Source organism: Lichenostomus cassidix, chromosome 3 (assembly GCF_008360975.1).
Source record: "Lichenostomus cassidix isolate B80296 chromosome 3, HeHo_3.0, whole genome shotgun sequence".
Lineage (NCBI taxonomy): Eukaryota > Metazoa > Chordata > Aves > Passeriformes > Meliphagidae > Lichenostomus > Lichenostomus cassidix.
In genome coordinates, this window is record NC_139483.1 from 91,151,239 (window position 1) to 91,171,423 (window position 20,185).

Consider the following 20,185-nt stretch of genomic DNA (forward strand, 5'->3'; position numbering starts at 1 on the left):
TTCTGGGAGGCAATAGTATAGCCCCAGTAATGATACTGACAATGACATATGTCACATGAGCCACTGATTAGCTCATGTATACATTGCCATGCTGGGAGAGAGCAGGAAAAGAAGACCGAGGCTTGGGGATGAAGAGGTGATAAGAACAAATATAAGAAAAGCCTTGCAAGAAGAGCAGTTAGAATGAAAAACTGAAAGCAAGTTGTCAGAGTCACTTTGGCTCAGCAGCTCTGGGTTGCATCAGTCTGGAGACTGACACATGGTACCAGCTAGGGTGTAAGAGTGGCTGCATTCCTCTGGCAGGCATGAGCAAATGCCCCTGTTTATCCCATGTATTCTTTGAATACAGGACTCAGCTCTTGACTTTCTTCTTCCTGATTTCTCCCATTCATTCTTAAAAGAGCTAAAAATAATTTTAAAGAGCCTTGAAACACCCTTGGCTGCTCTTCACCATTTAAATTACCCCCTACTGGGTTTGTGAAAGAAAACTGGAGGTACCTACTTTAAGGAAGTTTTCATCTGGATTGTAAGTACTTGGAAAGGTTCAATATCTATGACAGAGTCATGATAAAAATATAGCTGATGCCAACAGCTTAAAATATTGATTCCTGCTTAAAATATTGGTTCCAGGTACTGTTATTATGGATGCCTCTGTGCTCGAAGTGCATAGATGTACATTGTGGAGCTCGAGATCTTTGTGCTTTTTGCTGTACTGAAAAAAGGTTCTTCCAGGACCATGACCTTGTTCCATGTCTGCCCTGGGAGAATGGGCTTGAAAATACACATTTACGGTTTGCACAAGACCTATGACTCTGAGACCACCAAACTACTTCCTCATAAAATTAGCTGTTCTGTGGTTTTGAGCCTGGAATTAAAGTTGGGCCTTTTAGCTTTTTAGTGAGTGTTACTATGCAAAAATGTCCCTCAGCACACAGTCTTAAAATAAAAATGTGAGTTAAGTAGGAAATTAAAAATACCAAATCCCTGCTTCCTCTTATAAACCAATGATCATATTTCAGAATATAAAACAATAAGTATATTACTCTAGACTAAAAAAAAAAAAAACAAAAACAGGAATTCAAGGGGAAGCCTGGTAACAATCTAATATGTTAAAAGTAGTTCCAAAGACGAATGAAATAATTAATCTATGTTTTTTCTAGATAGAATAATTACAGCTAACAAGATCCTAAGACAGGTTTTTATTAATTTTGTTATTATTTTCTCAGAGGGGCTAGTGAAATACTGGAATAGATTTCCTGGGGGGAATGTGAAATTTTCATCATTAGAATTCTTCCAGAAACAAATTCGATCAACATTGGTCAAGTATAATTTTGACTTGTGGTAGAAGAATAGAGTAGATGACCGCTCATAACAGTTCCTTTATACCCACAACCCTGTTTTCACTTTCTTTCTTATTTCTGTATTTATCCAAGTCTGAGAATTGTCATTGTTCTCTCTGATGTTTCCAACTGGATATCATACACATGAGCCACTCAGCATGTTTTTTGTTTTCAATCCTGCTTTTAGGGACTTCTGTGTTTCTAACTTTAATTTTAGGGTATCTGAATGCTTTTTTCAACACTACATTCAATGCCAGAAACAGGTCACTGAACTATAAATGCGTGTGGATTAACTTTAGGGATTTTCCCACCTATGAAAATAAATTCAATGTCTGTAATGCACTCTCCAGCTTTGTTTCTATATGCAATGAAATTGCATGCTTTAAAGACAAATAATATATAAGTATCTTACTGGAATACAGGTGTGTAGATACTTTAAAGGATTGCCATACACTTTATATTTACTGGCTTTGATAAGAAAGAAATACAAGTATGGCATGTGGAACATGAAAGAGCAATTAAAACTACATCTCAGTTTTTAGGTACTAAAAGCCTTTTCCACTTGTATTCTTCTTGGAAGAGGTGTATTTTTCTGCTGTGCAAGATAATAGGTACAATTGAGGTTGACTTCTATTTTTAACACTCTGAATGCGTATCTCCCAGCTGGAACCTGTCAGTGTTATCTAATCATTGACTTAAGAAGCGTGCTGACAGTTCCTCAAGTCAGAAGATTTTCTCACACCATTCTTAATTGTTTAACAATCATGTAGGAAGCTGAGAGCTTCAAAATACTTGGTTGTGGCATAGTGGTGTCATTGTTTCCACTGTCCAAAGACAATATGCCATTTCAGTCAATTTGGTGTAGCTTACTTTGCTTTAAATGTCAGAGTACTTGCTATTTGGCAAAACTGTCCGTGCTGATACATTTTGTTTGAACACTGCTGTTCTAAGAACCATTAGCAGCTTCAATAGATTTAGTAGCAATTCAATAGTAGCAATAGGCATACTTCTTTCCAATCCTCATTTCTGGGAGAGAAGCATACAACAAATAGACAGATAAAACTGTAACTGGGACAGTGCCAGAATGCCCAAACTGCTTTCATGATAAGTAGCTAAAGCAGCAGAGAGAAAAGCCTGACAGTGTAGCAGTACAAGATTTGGCAAACCATGAGGAAAGAAGGGATGCAGTGAGGGCTGAGGTACACACTGAGAATGAAAGTGCTGAAGTGTGACAGGTAAGTAAAGATTTTGGAGTGCTTTAGCATACTGGACATTGCATCAGACCTGACATAACTGAGAGGCCCTCCTGTGTGTGACCAGGCATTGTGCATCTTTTATTCCTTAAAATAACTTGCACATAAGAGCTACACAATCTTGAACTTTTCAGTGAGTCTCTAGAAAGGTTATTGCTAAAGGTGAAGAACAAATGCTGACAGAATTATTAGCTTCTAACATGAACTAAACAGACCTAGGTTGGTGTGTTTGGTTTGGTTTTTTGGTTTTTTTTTTTTGGTTTGTTTTTTTGTTTTTGTTTGGTTTGGTTTTGTTTTGTTTTCAAATGGCATAATAAAATCTTCTTGTTCCACTAAGGTATTTGAAGTTAATTCATATTTTGAGTACTTAGAGGGAAATAAAATAAGGTCCACTTGTATATATAAATGGGCACATATATGGGATGGGTGGATAGACTCCTAGTTTTGAATTTTGATTTTATACAATTAAGTGTATGCACACGTAACATGAACATGTTTTTTTGATATCAGAAAGGAGACCTGAAAACATTGACAATAAATTAAATCTTAGCCAAAAGCATTCAGACACATTGTCACAAGACAGGAGAGAACTGTAAGGCTTGTTAGGATGGATGGAGACATAGTGCAAGATATTGGGAGCACTCAAGCCTTTCACAGTAACCATGACTTGAAATGCGGTGGTATTTTTATGGTGTTTTAGAGTGCAAATTTAACTTTCTGCAATTCAGCGTGCAAACAAACCTTTTGCAAGTATTGCTTAACTGACCCAAATTCAGCATTGGTTTGAGTTGTAGGTAAAGGATTAAACTGATCTTTAGGGTAGATAGAGCATTTAACCAGATACAGCTATGCTGACTGTTTTGAGTACAGTGAACGAGACCTGAAAAACTACCACTCCTGCTGTGATCATCTTGTGGAGAATGACTTCTAATATGAAGACCTGCTCCCAGAAGCTGCAGAACTTGCTTTTATCCTTCCCCTTCTCCACTTTCTCTAACACGGTTGAGAGCAACAAAAGTGGACCTCCAGAACCCCTTCCTTATGACTTCTCTCTACCTTTTCTGTCTCACTACTGCTCCTTCCATTGGCAGGAAGCTCAGCCTCTACCCACTGATGGTGAAATACTCAATTTTGATAAGAGAAGTTTGGGTTAGGATATAAAATGTGCCAAGAAGTTGTGTTACAAAGGATGCAGCTTACTTTGGAACATTCCTATAGTTCTGCTTCTGTTAACAATACGACAAATTCCATGTGGAAGGAACAACAGAAATTAACTAATCATTCATCATTTAATAATGGTTATATCTCCCTCCTCATTATAATCATATTCAAAGTGTGTTGTATTTAATTTAAATTTAAATGCATCCAATGTGACAACTTGGGAGCACTGCAAACAAATTTGAGAGCTGTGTTTATGGTAACATGATGATGTGTTCTGAAATTTATAGTTTACATTGAATTGGGTAAATGGTGATAAAAGTAGATTTAAAAAAAACCAAAAAAACCCCAAAAAAACTTCACCTCTGAAACAGATTTCAGACAAAGGGTGTGATTTCTTCTTTTCAAATATATTTATTTTTATTTTAAAATCTTAAAATATTGAATTGCTTCTTACCATATGTATGTAGAGAAAAAATATTTCATTTGTAAAGCTTCACTTTTTATTGCTAAATATTTAAAAATGAAAGCTTCAAAGCTGAGTCTTATTCAGTGTATTTACTGAAGAGCAGTTAACTGGATACCAAACTCAGAGTAGTTTATGATTCTGTAGACACATACACATATTGGTTTACATGAACGCATTAAATAGATTAGTTGTAAAAATTTGATAGGTAGTCTGCTCCAAGTTGCCATTTTGCAGAAAGTAACATCCTTTCAGAGAAGATAATATTACGACTTTCCCTTCAGAAGAGCCATGGGGCAAACACAAAATCTTTACCAACTTTAGTGACTTATTAAAAGACCTAGAGTTTTAATACCTGTACATGAATAGCTACTTTAAAATAAAACATGGCATTAAAAGATTTTTTTTTTTTAAATGCTGAAGAGTTGCCTTTTTTTATTATCAAAAGCAAGGGACCTGAGAAGTCAGATGACAGAAGGCAATCTTGACTGGGAGACCTTTCCTAAAAGTGACTGAAATAGACATTTTTATAATTATACTCTGCTCTAAAGTTGTATATTATGAGATACTTTTAAATGAACTCTGGCTATATAAATTAATAAATAAGCCAAAAAAAGCACCCTAGATGCTATTCAAACTTCACTAAGTTGACAGCAAATTAAACTTCATGATCTTGAAAGAAAAATTGTTCATTTGGATTTAAATTCAGAAAGAGACAAAAAAGTGAAAATAATACAATAAATAATTTCCTTCTTGATATGAAAAATTAATAAGCCTGGATCCTGGATTCACATAGTATTTAATATTCTGAAATGAATTAGTCAAATATGGAAATAAGGATTTAAATATCTGCATAGTGTCCTTACGAGGAACTCTTCCCTGTCTAGTCATATATTTGGATGCTTTTCTCATCAGACAAGAAATGTTAAATTGAATTATTGAATAACACTGTTTTAAATGCATAGAACAAACAAATATGAAGTATATGGACAAACCACATTGGAGTAGCACAGGATTGAAAGAAACCCTGAGAATGAAGCACACTGCTAGAAAGCATTTAAGAGTTTTTCAGTTTGTTGCTTCTTGGACCAAATCACTTCAGACACTTTCTTGATTTTTTTCTCTAGCAAATAAATTATTGCCTTTAGCCTGTGTTGAAAATTCTCTCTCTACAGTGATTGTATTAAACTAAATAATTATTTATAAAATGTTTGTCTATATTAGATGCATTTCTCAGTTTTTGTCAGTGTTTTAAATGCTATTACATTTACTGGAATGTTGCAAATATGATGGAAAATTAATTTCAATTGTTATGAATGAGTTATGTCAAAATTACTAATCTATGTTTCTTAATTCAGTGGTGGGGCAATATTTTAAAGATATATATGATAAAATTCCAATTCTTCATATTTTTCTTTCCTTTCTTTTCAGCTGTATCTTGTGGCATTCCTGACTCCCCTGGGAATGGTTCAGTTATAGGTAATGAATTCACTTTGGGCAGTAGATTGATATATGAATGTAATGAGGGCTTCAAGCTAGAATCTAGTCAACAAGCAACAGCAGTGTGTCAAGAAGATGGATTATGGAGCAACAAAGGGAGGCCACCTGTTTGCAAATGTAAGTGGGCATGTGTTTCTCAAGAATATTTCCCGTGAACTTTCTCAGGAAAATCTTCACTGCTGTTGTTTAGGTTTTATGTATACATATGTCCGGAAGTGGCCATTTAGGAATATACCATCGTTTAGCATGTAGTAAAGTAGGAGAGGCCTTTGAATTTGTTCAATTAAAAAATCCTTGTTTATCTTCTTCAGAACATCTGAATTAAAATCATTAGATAATTAAATTTCTTGTATATTTTCTTATAATGAATAATATGCTCTTCTCCATGGTGAGTTACAATCACCAATTGTGGGTTTTTAATATAGCTTCTAAAGTAATAAAGCAAAAAATATTTCTTAAAATATTAGTGTAGATAATTATGATGGATAAGAGTCCTTCAGTCTTCATTTCCACCTCCTATCAGAACAAACCAATGTAGTGCAAACTCCTCTGTTATGTGGCATGGCGTCTCATTTGCATTGGGCTGTCACTGCTTGTCTGTGTCCTGCATCAAAGCAATAATTAACTGAGCCTGACTTCAACATGAGTTGATATCCTGATTAGGACATAATCTCAAAATAACAAATGCTGTAATACTATGCGTAAATTTTTTGAGAGTTAATTTAGAATCTGGATCTAATCAACAGCGTCTGTACGTGCTTTCCAGATTCTGAATTTGATAAGCACTTTAATTTTTCAAATAAGTAAAATTCAACTAATTTTTAAAGAAATAGTAATATGAGGCACCTACAAGAATTGGGGAGTTATACATAATCATGAAAGGGTTTTCATTTATTAATTGGCAGCAAACAATTGTTAGAAAATATTTTTGAAAGTGCAGGAGAATTTACTAGCATCCTTGGCAGATGGTCATCCAACCTAATCTTGAAGACACTCCTGAATACTCTGTTTCAATAATTTACTTTCCCCCGCCTTTCAGTTTTTCATAGTATTTATATAACCTGAAGTTGTTTTCCTGCAGTGTAAAGGCATGGATTCATTTTGTATCCACAGTGGACAAACAGAAGTTACTTTTTAATTTTATTCTTCTTAACGTATTTGAAAACTGTTGTTTTTTCAGTGTGGTGGGATATCCTTGGCGAGCAGTCATACTCTCACCCAGCTGATCACTCCCTTTTCCTTTTCAACCAGCCAGGAAAAAATAGGATGAAAAATCTCATAGGTGAAGATAAGGATAGAGACAGGATTCAGCTGGGGAAAGTTAATTTAATGTATTGCCAATTAAAATAGGGTCAGATAAGTTTCAGAAAATAAAGCTTAAAAACGATCAAAACAACACTTTCCTCCCTCTGTTTCCAGGGTCACCTTCATTCTGTTACTTGACTTTTCCTTACTCCAAACAGGGTTGGGGGATAAGGAATGGGAGTTGTGGTGAGCTTATTAAAGGTTTATCTCAGCTTCTCCTTCCTCCTTGCACTTTTCCTCTACTCCAGCATGGGTCTTCTTCATGAGCTGTTGTCCTTCAAGATAAACTTACTCTAGTGTGGGTCCTCCATCAGCTGCGGCTTCTTCAAGAAACAATATCCACCTGCTCCAGTGTGGGCTGCAGTATGGATATCTGCTCTGGCATGGTCCCCTCCATTGGGCTGCATCAAAACACCAACTCTAATGTCTGGAACACCTACTTTCTCATGTGACCGTGGTGTTCTCTCTGCTGTTTCTCACTCTTTTTTGTTCACTCTTTCTCTGTCCATGCAGAGTTTCCTAAGCACATTTTCCCAGAGGTGCCACCATCATGGCTGCAGAGCTCAGCTGTGCTCTGCGTTGGGTCCTTTGGAACCAACTGTGCCCAGCAGCTTGGTCTGACAAAGGCCACCCCTGGAGCTGCTCGCCCACACCTGCCAGCACCTTGACTCCTGAATCCAGAGCACTCAGTCACCTTTTCCGTAGAGATAACTAACTTGCTGTGATTCGTTTTCACTCCTCCTTCCTCCTTTAGAACCAGTGATTCTCGTTATTGTCCTCTGGACAATCTCCAAATGATCTTCACCTTTCTTGAAGGGTAGTGCCTAAAACTGTACACAACAATTCCACAGAGTGCATAAAGAGGATTATTCAAAACCAGCTGTGATCACACAGACATGATCTGAATTTAGAGCCGTGTGCAGAGGGAAGGCAGTGCTCCAGTGAATTGAAGTGAGCTTCATTCTCAGAAAAACTGACCATGTACAAAGCACATAGCTTGAATGATTAATCAGCAAAAATGCCAACAGTTTTGTTGTTTTGTTCTGGTATTTTTTGAGGGAAGAGGCCAGATAAACTATCTGGGGATTAGATACACTGAATTTATAACACTGTCTCTACAGTGAAAAAAACAAACAAAAAAAGAACAAAAAACCTTGAATTATTGAAATGGTCAAACTTTACCAGACAATTACTACCCTTTAAAACAAAGCTTAATTATTAACATTTAGCACTATGTTCAACATTAAAAAGTTTTGTTTGGTATTTATAATAACCTAACAAAATATATAACACTTTCTTCTCTTCTTTGTCTTCTCTTTTCTAAAAATTTATTCAGTTTGAAAAGAAATCCCTTTACTTCTAAATCCAGAAGTGCTAAATTAAAGTGCTAGTGATGTACATGACAATTTAAAGTCAATATTTTCAGAATGGATTGCTATTCAGAGGCAGACATGATTTACCCAAGATTTCTTACTTGCAAAGTGCAGAAAAGCTTAGACAATCTGCATAACAAACTGTTTTTTCAGTATTGCTGCTGTAAGGATAGATATATTTAGTCTCCAGAAATAGAAACATCTCTAACTTGATGAGAGGCAAACACAGCACAGAAAGGTAAATGGTAAATAAATTAGTTCATTTAATTCCCATGTCTATTAAAATGAACGTTGAAATCAGGGCAGTTTGTTTTGCAAAGTACTTCTGATAATATAATGCCTGAGGCAGATGTTTGAAACTCCTTTCTTTTAATTAAAAGTACTTATATCAGATTTGAAGCATGAAAAATATGATTCGTGATGGTCATACAGCAAGACACAGATGGATCATGGATATTAGGCTATTGAATTTAATTACAGAAAATACCAAGCAACAGATCTCTATTAAGAAAGCTTAACTGAATGACAAATATCTTGCTTCAGTTATTCTGCATTGAGATGCCTAGAACATGATGAAGGGAAGAGATGTGTATCTGTATTGCTGTTTCATAGAATCGTAGAATCACAGAATGGTTGGGGTTGGAAGGAACATTAAAGATTCCCATTCCAACCCCCCTGTCATGGACAGGAATACCTTCCACTGGACCAGATTGCTTAGAGCCTCATCTAACCTGGCTTTGAACACTGGCAGGAATGGGGCATCCCCAGCTTCTCTAGGAAACATGTTCCAGTGCTTCACTACCCTCATAGTGAAGAATTTGTTTGTAATTTCTAATCTAAACTCACTCTCTTTAAATTTGAAACCACTACTTCTTTTCCTATCACTACATGCCCTTGTGGAAAGTCTCTCTTGAGCTCTCCAGTAGCCTCCTTTAGGTACTGGATGGCTGCTCTAAGCTCTCCCAGGAGCCTACTCTTCTCCAGGCTGAAGGACACCAACTCCCTCAGCCTGTCACCATAGCAGTCATGCTCCAGCCCATTGATCATATTTCTGGCCTTCTCTGGACTCACTCCAACAGGTCCACATCCTTTTTTTGTTGGGGGCCCTAGAGCTCGACACAGGATTCCGGGGGGGGGGGTCTTGACAAGAACCGCGTAGAGAAAAAAATCACCTCCTTCACCCAAAGGGTCATACTTCTTTCAATGCAGCCAGAATACGGTTGGTCTTCTGGACTGCAAGTGCACATTGCTGAGTCATGTCAAGTTTCTCATCAACCAATGCCCCAAGTCCTTCTCCTCAGGACTGCTCTCTATTGTCTGCCCAGCCTGTACTTGTGCTTGGGATTGCCCTGACCCATGGGCAGGACCTTGCACTTGGCCTTGCTGAACTTCACAAGGTTTGCCTGTATCCACTAATTGGTCTACTTGTCAAATCCATGTCTCCCTAGTTAGCCTTTGTTCTTACTGCTTTCCTTTGCTTAGAAGTATGGGGATGCATAACCTAGAAAATTGACTTTATGGTTCATTCTTCTAACATTTTAACTGGCTGAGATAGTACCTAAAACTTCATTGTTCTTTATCACTATTTCTTTAATACACTTATTCAAAGATTTAAATCAGGTCCTTCATTGGTTTATGCTAATTTATGTAATACCACGTATTGTAAGGAACAGCTAATGGCACATTTCTATAACCTGCATATTGCAGATTTCACTGTAGATTTTTTTTTTAAGGTATGGTATGCTGAGCTGTAACAGTGATGCTTCAGACATCTTTTTTCCTAAAAATTAATTGAAAAATAATTTTAAATTTTGTTAGCTTTTTAAATAATTTTCAATATGTTTGTACAATATATGGTTATAGAACTAAGACTCATAAGTATTTCTGGAATAAAACATTAGTTGTATTATAAATGGAAAAATAAATTCGTTAAGATAAACAGTCAAAGGTTCATCACCAACTCATAGTAGACAATGTGCTGGTGGTTTTTACTTGCTAAGACATTCAGAACATCATACCCATTTTCTTTAACAAATCCCGAGGTCAATATGTATTTTTGAAGTGTTTTTTCGGCATTTGGTATGTAACATGGAGTACTTATTCAATGAACTCTAGTAAAACAGTTCACTAATTTAGCAATTTTTAATTAGTCCAGATATATTAGACTGATAACAGATTGGCTTGATATAGCTGACTGGATTGACAGACTGAGTACCACCTGATTCTTTTGTCTGTTGTAAGGTTTTGAAGCCTTTCCTTTTTGAGTATATTGACCAACACAAACAATTACATTTTTTTCTTCTGTGTTTTCTATCAGCATACTGAAGCTATCAATTTGCTCAAGTGATCCTATTTTGTTCTTAGGTCTTTGTTCATAGATTCTGTAAGGTATAGCATTACTTGGTTTCCTACTGTTTTCTAATTTTACTAATACTTGTGAATTTAAACCACACTAGTCTCTGAGACATAATACATGACTTCACCTTAATGTTGCTTTTACTTTTAAGCTAATAGTGAAGTTAGTCAAAAGTTTATATTTGAAAAGTATAGGTCAGATTATTGCATTAAGTTCACCGAACAGTAACTCCAAAATGCCCTTTCCCTTTTTTGTGGTTAACTATCAGCTGAAGAATGGTTTTCAAGTATCATATGTTATTACACTTGAAAATAATAAGAGAAAGTATTGCTAAATAGCAAGTTTCTGTAATTGAGATATTTTTCCACCATGAACATTGTCTTTTTTTTTTCTTTGAAAAAAATAATTACACTCAGAGTCACAATATTCAAGATACTCTTGGTGAGCAACCTTCAGGTGTTTTTCAATACTTCCCAGAATAAGCTTTTCCATTTAGGTTATTTCTCACTTTTGATTTTTAGAGCACTAAAGGAGCAAAATTTTTCACTGAAGTGAGATTGACAGGTCTGTAGTTTCCAGGGTCCTCCTTTTTGCCATTGTTGAAAATTGGGACAATATTTGCCAGCTTCCAGTCATCTGGGACCTCTCCAGATTCCCAAGACCTCTCAAAAATCATAGAGAAAGGTTTTGCGATGGCACCAGCCAACTCTTTGAGGATTCTTGAATGAATCCTATCAGGCCTGATAGATTAGTAGGGATCCAGCTGGAGCAGCAGATTGCACACACCTTCGGGGTCGACTGGGACTTGATTATTCTGGTAGTCATGGTCCTCAGCTCAGGGCACTGAGACCCCCTTGGTCTGTCATCAGTGTTGAAGAGAGAGGCAAAGAATATGTTAAACACCTTTGCCTTGTCCTTGTCCCTGTTTGTGAGGTGACCATCCTCTCATCCTGTAATGGGCTGATGTTATTTCTACATTGACTTGTGCCATTAATATATTTGAAAAAACTTCTTTTGTCCCTCACCTTTCTGGCCAGCTTCATCTCCAACTGAGCTTTGACTGGACGAATTTTCTCCCTACAGTGGCAAGCAGCATCTCTGTATTCTTCCCATGATAGTGATCTTGCTTCCACTGGGCATACACCTTCCTTTTTTGCCTTATTTCCAGGATGAAATCCTCATTCAGCCAAGCTGGCCTTTTGCCTCACCTGCTTGTTTTCCAACATTTGGGAATTGGCTGCTCCTGTGCCCTTAGGGTGGCAATATTCAAACACTGGCCAGGACTGACAGACACCAGCAACCGCAAAAATGTTTTCCCAGGGGATTTTGCTTACTAGTTCACTGAGCAGAGTGAATTCCGCTTTCCTCATGTCCAGAGTTGAAGTTTTGATGACACATTTCCTCCTATCAACAGAAATTTTAAACTCAGTGGCTTTGTGGTCACTGTGGCCAAGTGGCCACCCATCTCCACTTCCCTCATAAGAGCCTCTCTGTTGAGAAGCAATAGATCAAGGAGGGCATCTTTCCAATCCAGCTCCTTTAGGACCTGTTCCATAAAGTTGCCATCCAGGTTTTTTTGGAATCTTCTGGACTGGGTTGTAGCAGCTATGTGATGCTCCCATATAATTTCTGGCAAGTTGAAGTCCCCCATAAGGACAAGGGCAAGCATCCCTTAGTTCCTCATAGTTGACTGGGAAGCATCCCTTATTTCCTCATAAAATAATTCATCAGCATCATCTTCCTGGCTGTGGGTCCACAGCAGGCTCCCACAATGACATCCACATGATTTGCTTGTCCCTTGATGCTTATCCAGAAACTCTCAACTGTGCCATTGGCAACTGTGATATATTCTACCTCTTCTACTGTATCAGTGTCACCTTCTCACCACCTGTTGCATATTCTGCCCTGCCTATCCCTCCTAAAGAGCCTGTAACCATCCAAGAGGACACTCCAGTCACAAGACTCATCCCACTGGGTTTAACTAAGTCAGTGATATCAGATTTCTGGGTCTGGGGCATAACTTTGAGCTCATCTTGTTTTGCTCATGTAGTGTAGAAACATTTTAGGTGTGGTACTTTGTATCCAACACATTGGCAAGCAGGTTGAAGGATCTAATTAGTGCTCATTTCCTCAAATTTTGGCACACCACACCATCGCTGATCACTGCCAAGCCTCATATTTTCCCTTTCTGCCTTCCAAGCTACTTTAAAGCTCTGTCAACAAGCCCCACTAGCTGCTGTGCTAGAGCTCCTTTCCCCCTCTGATAAAGGTGCATCCTATCAGGTGTCAGTAGAGCAGGTGTTGAGTAGATCATCCCATGATCAACAAACCCCAAATTTTTCCACTTACACCAGCCTCAGAGCCACACATTGACCCGACAGATCCGCCTATCTGGGCTTTATAACCACTCTTTTTAATGCTAAGTATATGTCAATACTAATTCCCTGCTTTAGAATATATTTCAGAATTATCAATGTATGGAGACTGTCATGTCATTAAAATGGATAATCTCAATCATGATTTCAAATTATAATTATGCTTTCTCACCTATATTTTATGTAAATCAATATTATTCGTAACTTCTCTATAAAAATGCGTGGAGAAGTAAGAGAACATCTCCACATCTGCAGAAAGTTGAGATAATCCCTTATAGAATTTCATCTATGTAAATGAGGATAGTGCCCAGACCATAATTTTCAAGAGCTGACCATAAGAAGAAAATTGATGCACTCATTCACAAACCATGTGCACAAAATCAGGCATCTCTCAGTAGTCACTTTTTTGTTTCTTGAGGGATGAGGAATATAATAAATCAGAAGTAGTCCCTGTAAAATTAAAATTTTTCAAGCTACAGTTTTAGTTGATTACATAAACACAGCCTAAAAGTATATTCTGTATTCAGGAACATCTTGAATTAGAAATTGTACCTTCATGCATTAGAATTTGATAGTTGTTTGTAAAGTGTGCTTGCAAATCTAAGTGTATCTACAGATAAAGAAAGAATAAATTGCATACTGACCTCAGTATATAGAGGTAACATCTACACAGTTTATTTACATATTCTGAAATAGCTGAGCCTGTCTTGAGATATGTCCTATGGTTAAGACTGAAATTTTTGCTACTAGACTGAATAAGAAGCTCGTTTTTGTCTTTGAAAGAACCAATAAAACTATTGCTTGAAAGGAGGAATGATAAAAATCTTAAAGTTGATAGGCATTAAGTTTGTATTTAGAATGTTTTTTGTTTTCTGAAAGATCTGTATGATTTTTACGACAAGCTGTTAAATCGAGTGCTTCAAGATGCATATTTTATTTAACAACAAATAAGGCAAAATGTTTCTTGGTTGATAGTTCATAATATTTCCATGGCTATGAAACACTGTTTAGTATCAATACCAAAATAAATTACATTAGGAAGTAGGAAGTCCTCAATTAACCTGGGATACTGTTCTTAAGTAGTGACAATATTGTAGAGGCCAAAGTGAAGAAGTATTAAGTTTCAAAGTGATTGTACACTGGCAATCCTTCCTAAGATATACTGAAAAAAAAATCTAAGAAAATATTCTACAATTTCAACTCAATATAACATTATAATCTGTCATTTGAAAGTTCTTCAGATAATTTCTCCTTTATAAATTCTTACACATCTTCATAGACAGGCTGTGTTCAGTTCTGTTTTTCCTAGATGCCAAAATTTGCCATGGGTAACATAACTATTGGAAAAGGTAGATGTATAATTCTAGCATTAGCATCTAAATTTTTACAGGAATTTTGCTTCTATCACTTGCCCTTTCGTTCAGTGATTGCCTGAACTAGTCTCTTCCATCACATATTCATACTACATAAAGTTGCTCTCAGACAGTGTGAAGTCTACAGAGTATGTATGCATTTATTTATTTATGTATTTATTTATCTGTTTTGCCAGCTTGTTAGTTCTTTCCCTGGTTGAATGGTATGAGTTTATTGTAGCATAAATGAGAACCAAACTGTTCATTTCTTCATTTGGGATTTTACATACTTCCTCCTAATGCTTTTGTCTTGCACTAAGCAACATATAAGGAAACTAAATTTTTGCTGCTTTTTTGTTGTTGTTGTTATTCAGCTGATTTTCCTTGGAAAGTACAGCTTTTCTCAACTGTTTTTGGGGCAGTAGTTTTTCCTAAAGTATTCATTTAATGTCACTTAGTGACATAAACAGTCACTAATTTGCCCAGACTTTTTCTATAGCAGGGAAATTCTGGATAACGTGGCAAAAGATAGCAAATATAAATATTTTAATTAAATTAGTCATAAATATTTTCATAATTCTAGTCTAAAGTCATAAGCACATTAAGATAGAATTCATGTCAATATCATAAATATTGTAAATAGTCTGTGAACTTAAATTGTAGAGTATCAGATTGAAACTGAAAAAAGAACATAAACTATGGTTCTTGTCTACTGTCACTTACTGCATTCTCTCACAGAATTTGAAATACTAAGAGCAACAGAATTGAAATTCTAAAAATCTTCCTAAATATTTTCTATTTTTTTAAAGTCTTCTAAACTGTAACTAATTTTATTTTCCTGTATACCCACAAAATATATTCTTATAGTAATTAGCTTTTCAATGTGTGCTAGCAGCTTTTATGGCAACCTGTTTTAAGAACTTCTTCAAGATTTACAAACATTACATAGCAATATTTGATTTCCTTTTTACATCCACTGTAGTCTGTGATGCGTTTGTCTCTGAAATTTTTGTATATATCTTATTAGAGAGCATAACTGTATGTCACTGTTCCACTACATCTCACTAAATGAAAATATACTGCAAACTCCAGTTGAATTTGTAATACTCAATGTGTGATAATTATTTTTCTTAGAATTTGTATTTCCAAAATAATTATGGTATTCTAAGTATTAGATTGTAAAACATCTGCCGGTAAGGCAAGGCATACACCTATAAAGAAATTCAGGGGCAAAATGCTAATATGCACATGTCCTTTCTTCACAGCTGTAACCTGCCCCAACATAGAGACTTTGCTCTCAGAACATGTTGTCTGGAGACTGATTTCTGGGTCACTGAATGAGTATGGAGCTCAAGTCATGCTCAGCTGCACTCCTGGATATTATTTATTGGGTCAAAGACTCATACAGTGCAGGACTAATGGAACCTGGAGTGTAGGCAATGAAAGGCCAACTTGTAAGGGTAAGCAACATACTTGTTTACAGAATATCCTATGCTTTTTAATACATATATTTTATTTTTTAAATTGAGATTTTAATACACTCTTTTGATCTCATATTCCAATAAGTAAGAAAGTGTGAAATTTTCATTAAGTTGAGATTAATTTATTCCAACTCCTTAGGTGCTAAGTACAATTTGTTTCATACAAGAATCCATTAAGTAGCATCAAGAGATCAGTCTGTATTTATTCAAGTAGATGGTGCATAAGTATGTGGAAAATACTAGGAGAAAATGTTACTGCTTTAAAAGATTCCAGATTGGAGTTTGATTAGAAGATGATATTGCTTTGACCTCTTGGGTGAAGCATTAAAACTGTACAGTTGGACAAACGTTCATATGAGCTTTTATAATGTCTTCATATAAAAATGCCATACATTACATCGACCCTGACTTTGGATGCTCAAAGTTTTAGATAACGTTGGCATTTTCAGTGGAATCATACAGATTTCAAGGGTTGTAGTGCCAAAGTCTTGAAAAATTTCTCAAAAACTTCATTTTTTTCTTTTCCAATGTGTTATTTTTTTAGTTCAGTTAACTGCAATTGTGCCCCTTTCCTGTTCTGCACATGTACAAAAAATGTAGTTTTGATTTGCTGCCTAATATGCAGCTACTGTTCAGCTGCTGACAAGTCTTTGAAAAGATAGTTCTTGCCCACCCTCTACAATTGCAAAATTTTATGTAAGTAGAAAATGAGGTGATCCACATCAGATGGAGTTAACCAAAAGCAAAGTATTAGACAGAGAAGCACAAGGAGTTGCTGATTGAAGAGATATTAGTGAATTTATAAGAAAGGTACATTATTTTGCCCTCTGCTAGAGGACCGATTAGGATTTAATTATAGCAAACTTGATCCTCCAAGAGATACTCAGTAACATTTCCACTGGACATGGATCATTAAGATCCAGAAACACACTGAAACATATTGTAGAGTATTTTGAGGAGTCTACTGTTTACTTCCTCTATGTCGTTCACATGCTAAGGATAGATTGTAAAAATACATATTCTAGTTGTTTATTTTTCTGAAGCAGTAGGAAAGCTAATTGAAACACTGATAAGGGGTTTAGATCATATTTAGCAATGTCTACTTTTCCGTAGTATCTCTAATGGAGTTGCAAAACTTAAAATTAGAGGGCATTCTGGATTAAAAACAATATAATTAGTGAGTTTATTTTTTAAAGAATATGCTGAACACATGCCTAAAAATCATGAGACAGCTCATTGTTTATGTAGTTTAGGTATTTCTAACCATAGTCTCTGTAATTAAATCCAGTAAAGCATTTGTAATATGTTTAGAACAGTTCATTCTATTGCATTTTAGGAATAGAGTTTGGTTTTTCTAAAACATAAATATAATTAATATTCAGCATTAACATTACAAATTATAATGTTAGGCTAATCCACAAATTACATTAATGTGACTCGATCGTAGTCAAAATGAGTCTTACGCACCTCTGGACACATGATGTACATAAGAAACTATGATCATATATGTTCTGATTATGACTGAGTTAGTTAACTGTGCAGTAGCTAGTACTTGATTTCATCCAAATTCTACCCAATTCCATGCTGTTTTCTACAATGAACATTTTAAAATATATAAGAAGGTGGCCTTGGAATTTCAACAAGGAGTTTTAGTTGAGATCAAGATGCTTTTGAAAATAAATGTATGATTTATGCTAACATAAAATACAGTTGAAGGTCTTGAAGGTATTGGTCCTCATCTTAAATTTCAATATTATTGATATATTCTAGAAACAAAAGAAATGACAGAATGGTTTAAGTTAAAATAGAGGTTTTAGTTAAAATACATTATTGAAAGACAATTTTTCATGTGGTGTGCAAAACCTGTGGGTTGCAGCCCAGGAAGTTTCTGTGATAATGGGTCAAGTCAAGTCTTTGGCAAAACCAGAAGATTTATTGTTTTAGCAAGCAGACTATTATATATGCTATATGCCTATGAATAGTAGTGGGAAATAAGAAAAAAGACCGTTCATAACAATGCAAAGTACTACATGTTAAAAAATATATAATTTTTTAATACATATATTTTTAATATATATAACACAACACTTAAAATGGCCAGGGAAAGTGTATTTGAGGAGTAACCATGGGTATGTACATGTGGAATATAACCACAACCTTCCCAGGAATTCATGTAATTCCCTTGTTTCAGAACTAGGAATATGGATTGGCTGCCGTGAAGGTATGCAGGTATACCAAAGAATTTTTAGATTTAGAACATGTGTTGCCAACTCACGCATAATTTTAACCCCTTTCTATGGAATACAACTTTTATCTTTATTCCTATTGCATTTAATTTTTAAGAAAATGTGCGGTGGTGTATTGTCTTCCATCCTAAAAAATTATGAAAAACATATTCATATTTCAGTATGTTCTGTTGCTTTTTTTTTTCCTAGTTATCTCCTGTGGTGGTCTTCCATCTCCACCAAATGGAAATAAGATTGGAACCTTAACAGTGTATGGAGCTACTGCAATTTTCACTTGTAACACAGGATACACATTAGTTGGTTCTCATGTGAGAGAGTGCTTGGCAAATGGTCTCTGGAGTGGTACTGAAACCCAATGTCTAGGTAAAAACCTCAAATTTTTTTGGTTTTGTTTTTGTATGTGTTTTTGTTTTTGTTTCTGTTTGATTTTGTTTGGTTTGTCTTAAAGAAACAGTATCAAGAACTGGAATTCAGCTCTTGTCAAGCAACAGGTTTTTTAAATCCATGAAAAATAAAGGTACCTTAAATATGGAAATATTGTGTTCTACATATGATTTTGTGCTAGTCTACTAGCATATATATTTTTATTAGAAATTGAATTATATTTTATGTTGTTGTAATTCTTTTCAAACCAGTACAGTTTTTTAAGTGATTTAAATGATTGCCCTCATTCACAGCACTTTCCTTTGTGGGGCAGGGTGTATGATGAAACTAAGCTGGAAGATAATCTTCAGTTAGGAGTATTCCTGATGCATTTCAACTACAATTGAGCATTCAGCATATTGAGCATTCAGTCAAGGGAAACAGACAAGTGGCAGCCAAAAGTGAAGCAAAACTAGCACTCTTTCAAACCCTGACATATAGTTTGGACATTAAGTTCTCACCCCAACTCTTGCTCTTTTCAGATCCCCTCATATTGGTTTTCACTCCTAATAAGAAAAAAAGGTTCTCTTTTTGGGTAACATTTCAGGCTTAGCAGTGGGTTTATTCTGGGTAGAGAACAGTGTATTTATTTCTGAAATCTGTTATTTGTTTTGTCAGCTCTCATTTTGCAGATTTTCTTCTTGCCTTGTAGCTGAATGTATTCAGTTGCTCTCAGGAAAGGAGGAATTCTGCTTTCCTCTTCAGAGCTCAACCTCACATAAAAAGTATCTTTCTTCTCTGCTGCCTCACTATGTCATTTTAGCAGAACACATAGTATTCCATGCTTATCTTCCTGTTCAGTTATACATGGGAATGTTCAAGAACCTCTCCTGGGTGGGGGAGTTTCACAGTGGCTTTTGCAACACTGTGGATCTGTTGCAATGCTGTGAATCACGTGCAGTCCTCTGGTGAAAGGCTCAGAGATGGGTCTGTGGTCTCCCTGCACCAGACCCAGACAAAACTGATTTTCAGCACAGCTGCTGAGTTGGCTTTCCTTGATGATACATTCTTCTCCCCCAGGCTTGTTTACTACTTAGACCTGAGGTAATTGGGCAATAGAACCACATTTATCTTATCAGAAGTTCCCATCAGGTGGCTTAAGTTTCTGTCTACATTTCCAGGAATTCGCAGAGGCATATTCAGTGTGGGGGGAGATTCTGTGGTCACACATGCGCAGTGGCTTCGTTATACAGCTTGCCATAGTGGGCAAAGTCCTATGGTGATCTGAACAATGTTTGAGCCATTAACATCTCAATCTCTCACAGATGCTAGGATGCAGCAGAAAGAAAAATGAAGACAGAATGTTTTCAGAAAAAAAAATAGCATGGAATTGTGTAATTCAGATCTGAATTAAGATTTTATAACCTTTTCTTATGTATTCCTGATTGACTCCTTTTGCAACAGTAATGTTTGTAGTACAGTTTTTGTGAATATTGTTTTACAGGATGTTGGCTCTTAAGATATGGAGTGGTCAAAAGTAGTGACCATTGTCTCATAGAACTAACCTAAAAGTCGGTTCATTATTAGTGACTTCCCAGTAGATGTAGTTGTTTCTGA

The 20,185-nt window shown here is 35.9% G+C and overlaps 1 protein-coding gene across 1 annotated transcript in view; it reads left to right on the forward strand.

Annotated features, from left to right (window-relative positions):
* Positions 1-20,185, forward strand: part of CSMD1 (CUB and Sushi multiple domains 1) — a 1,097,029-nt gene that overhangs the window by 1,012,423 nt on the left and 64,421 nt on the right. Inside the window, exons 50-52 of the mRNA XM_085056685.1 lie at positions 5,649-5,834; positions 15,744-15,938; positions 18,395-18,568. Coding sequence (XP_084912811.1) covers positions 5,649-5,834; positions 15,744-15,938; positions 18,395-18,568 — 555 coding nt within the window. The remainder of the gene's footprint in view (positions 1-5,648; positions 5,835-15,743; positions 15,939-18,394; positions 18,569-20,185) is intronic.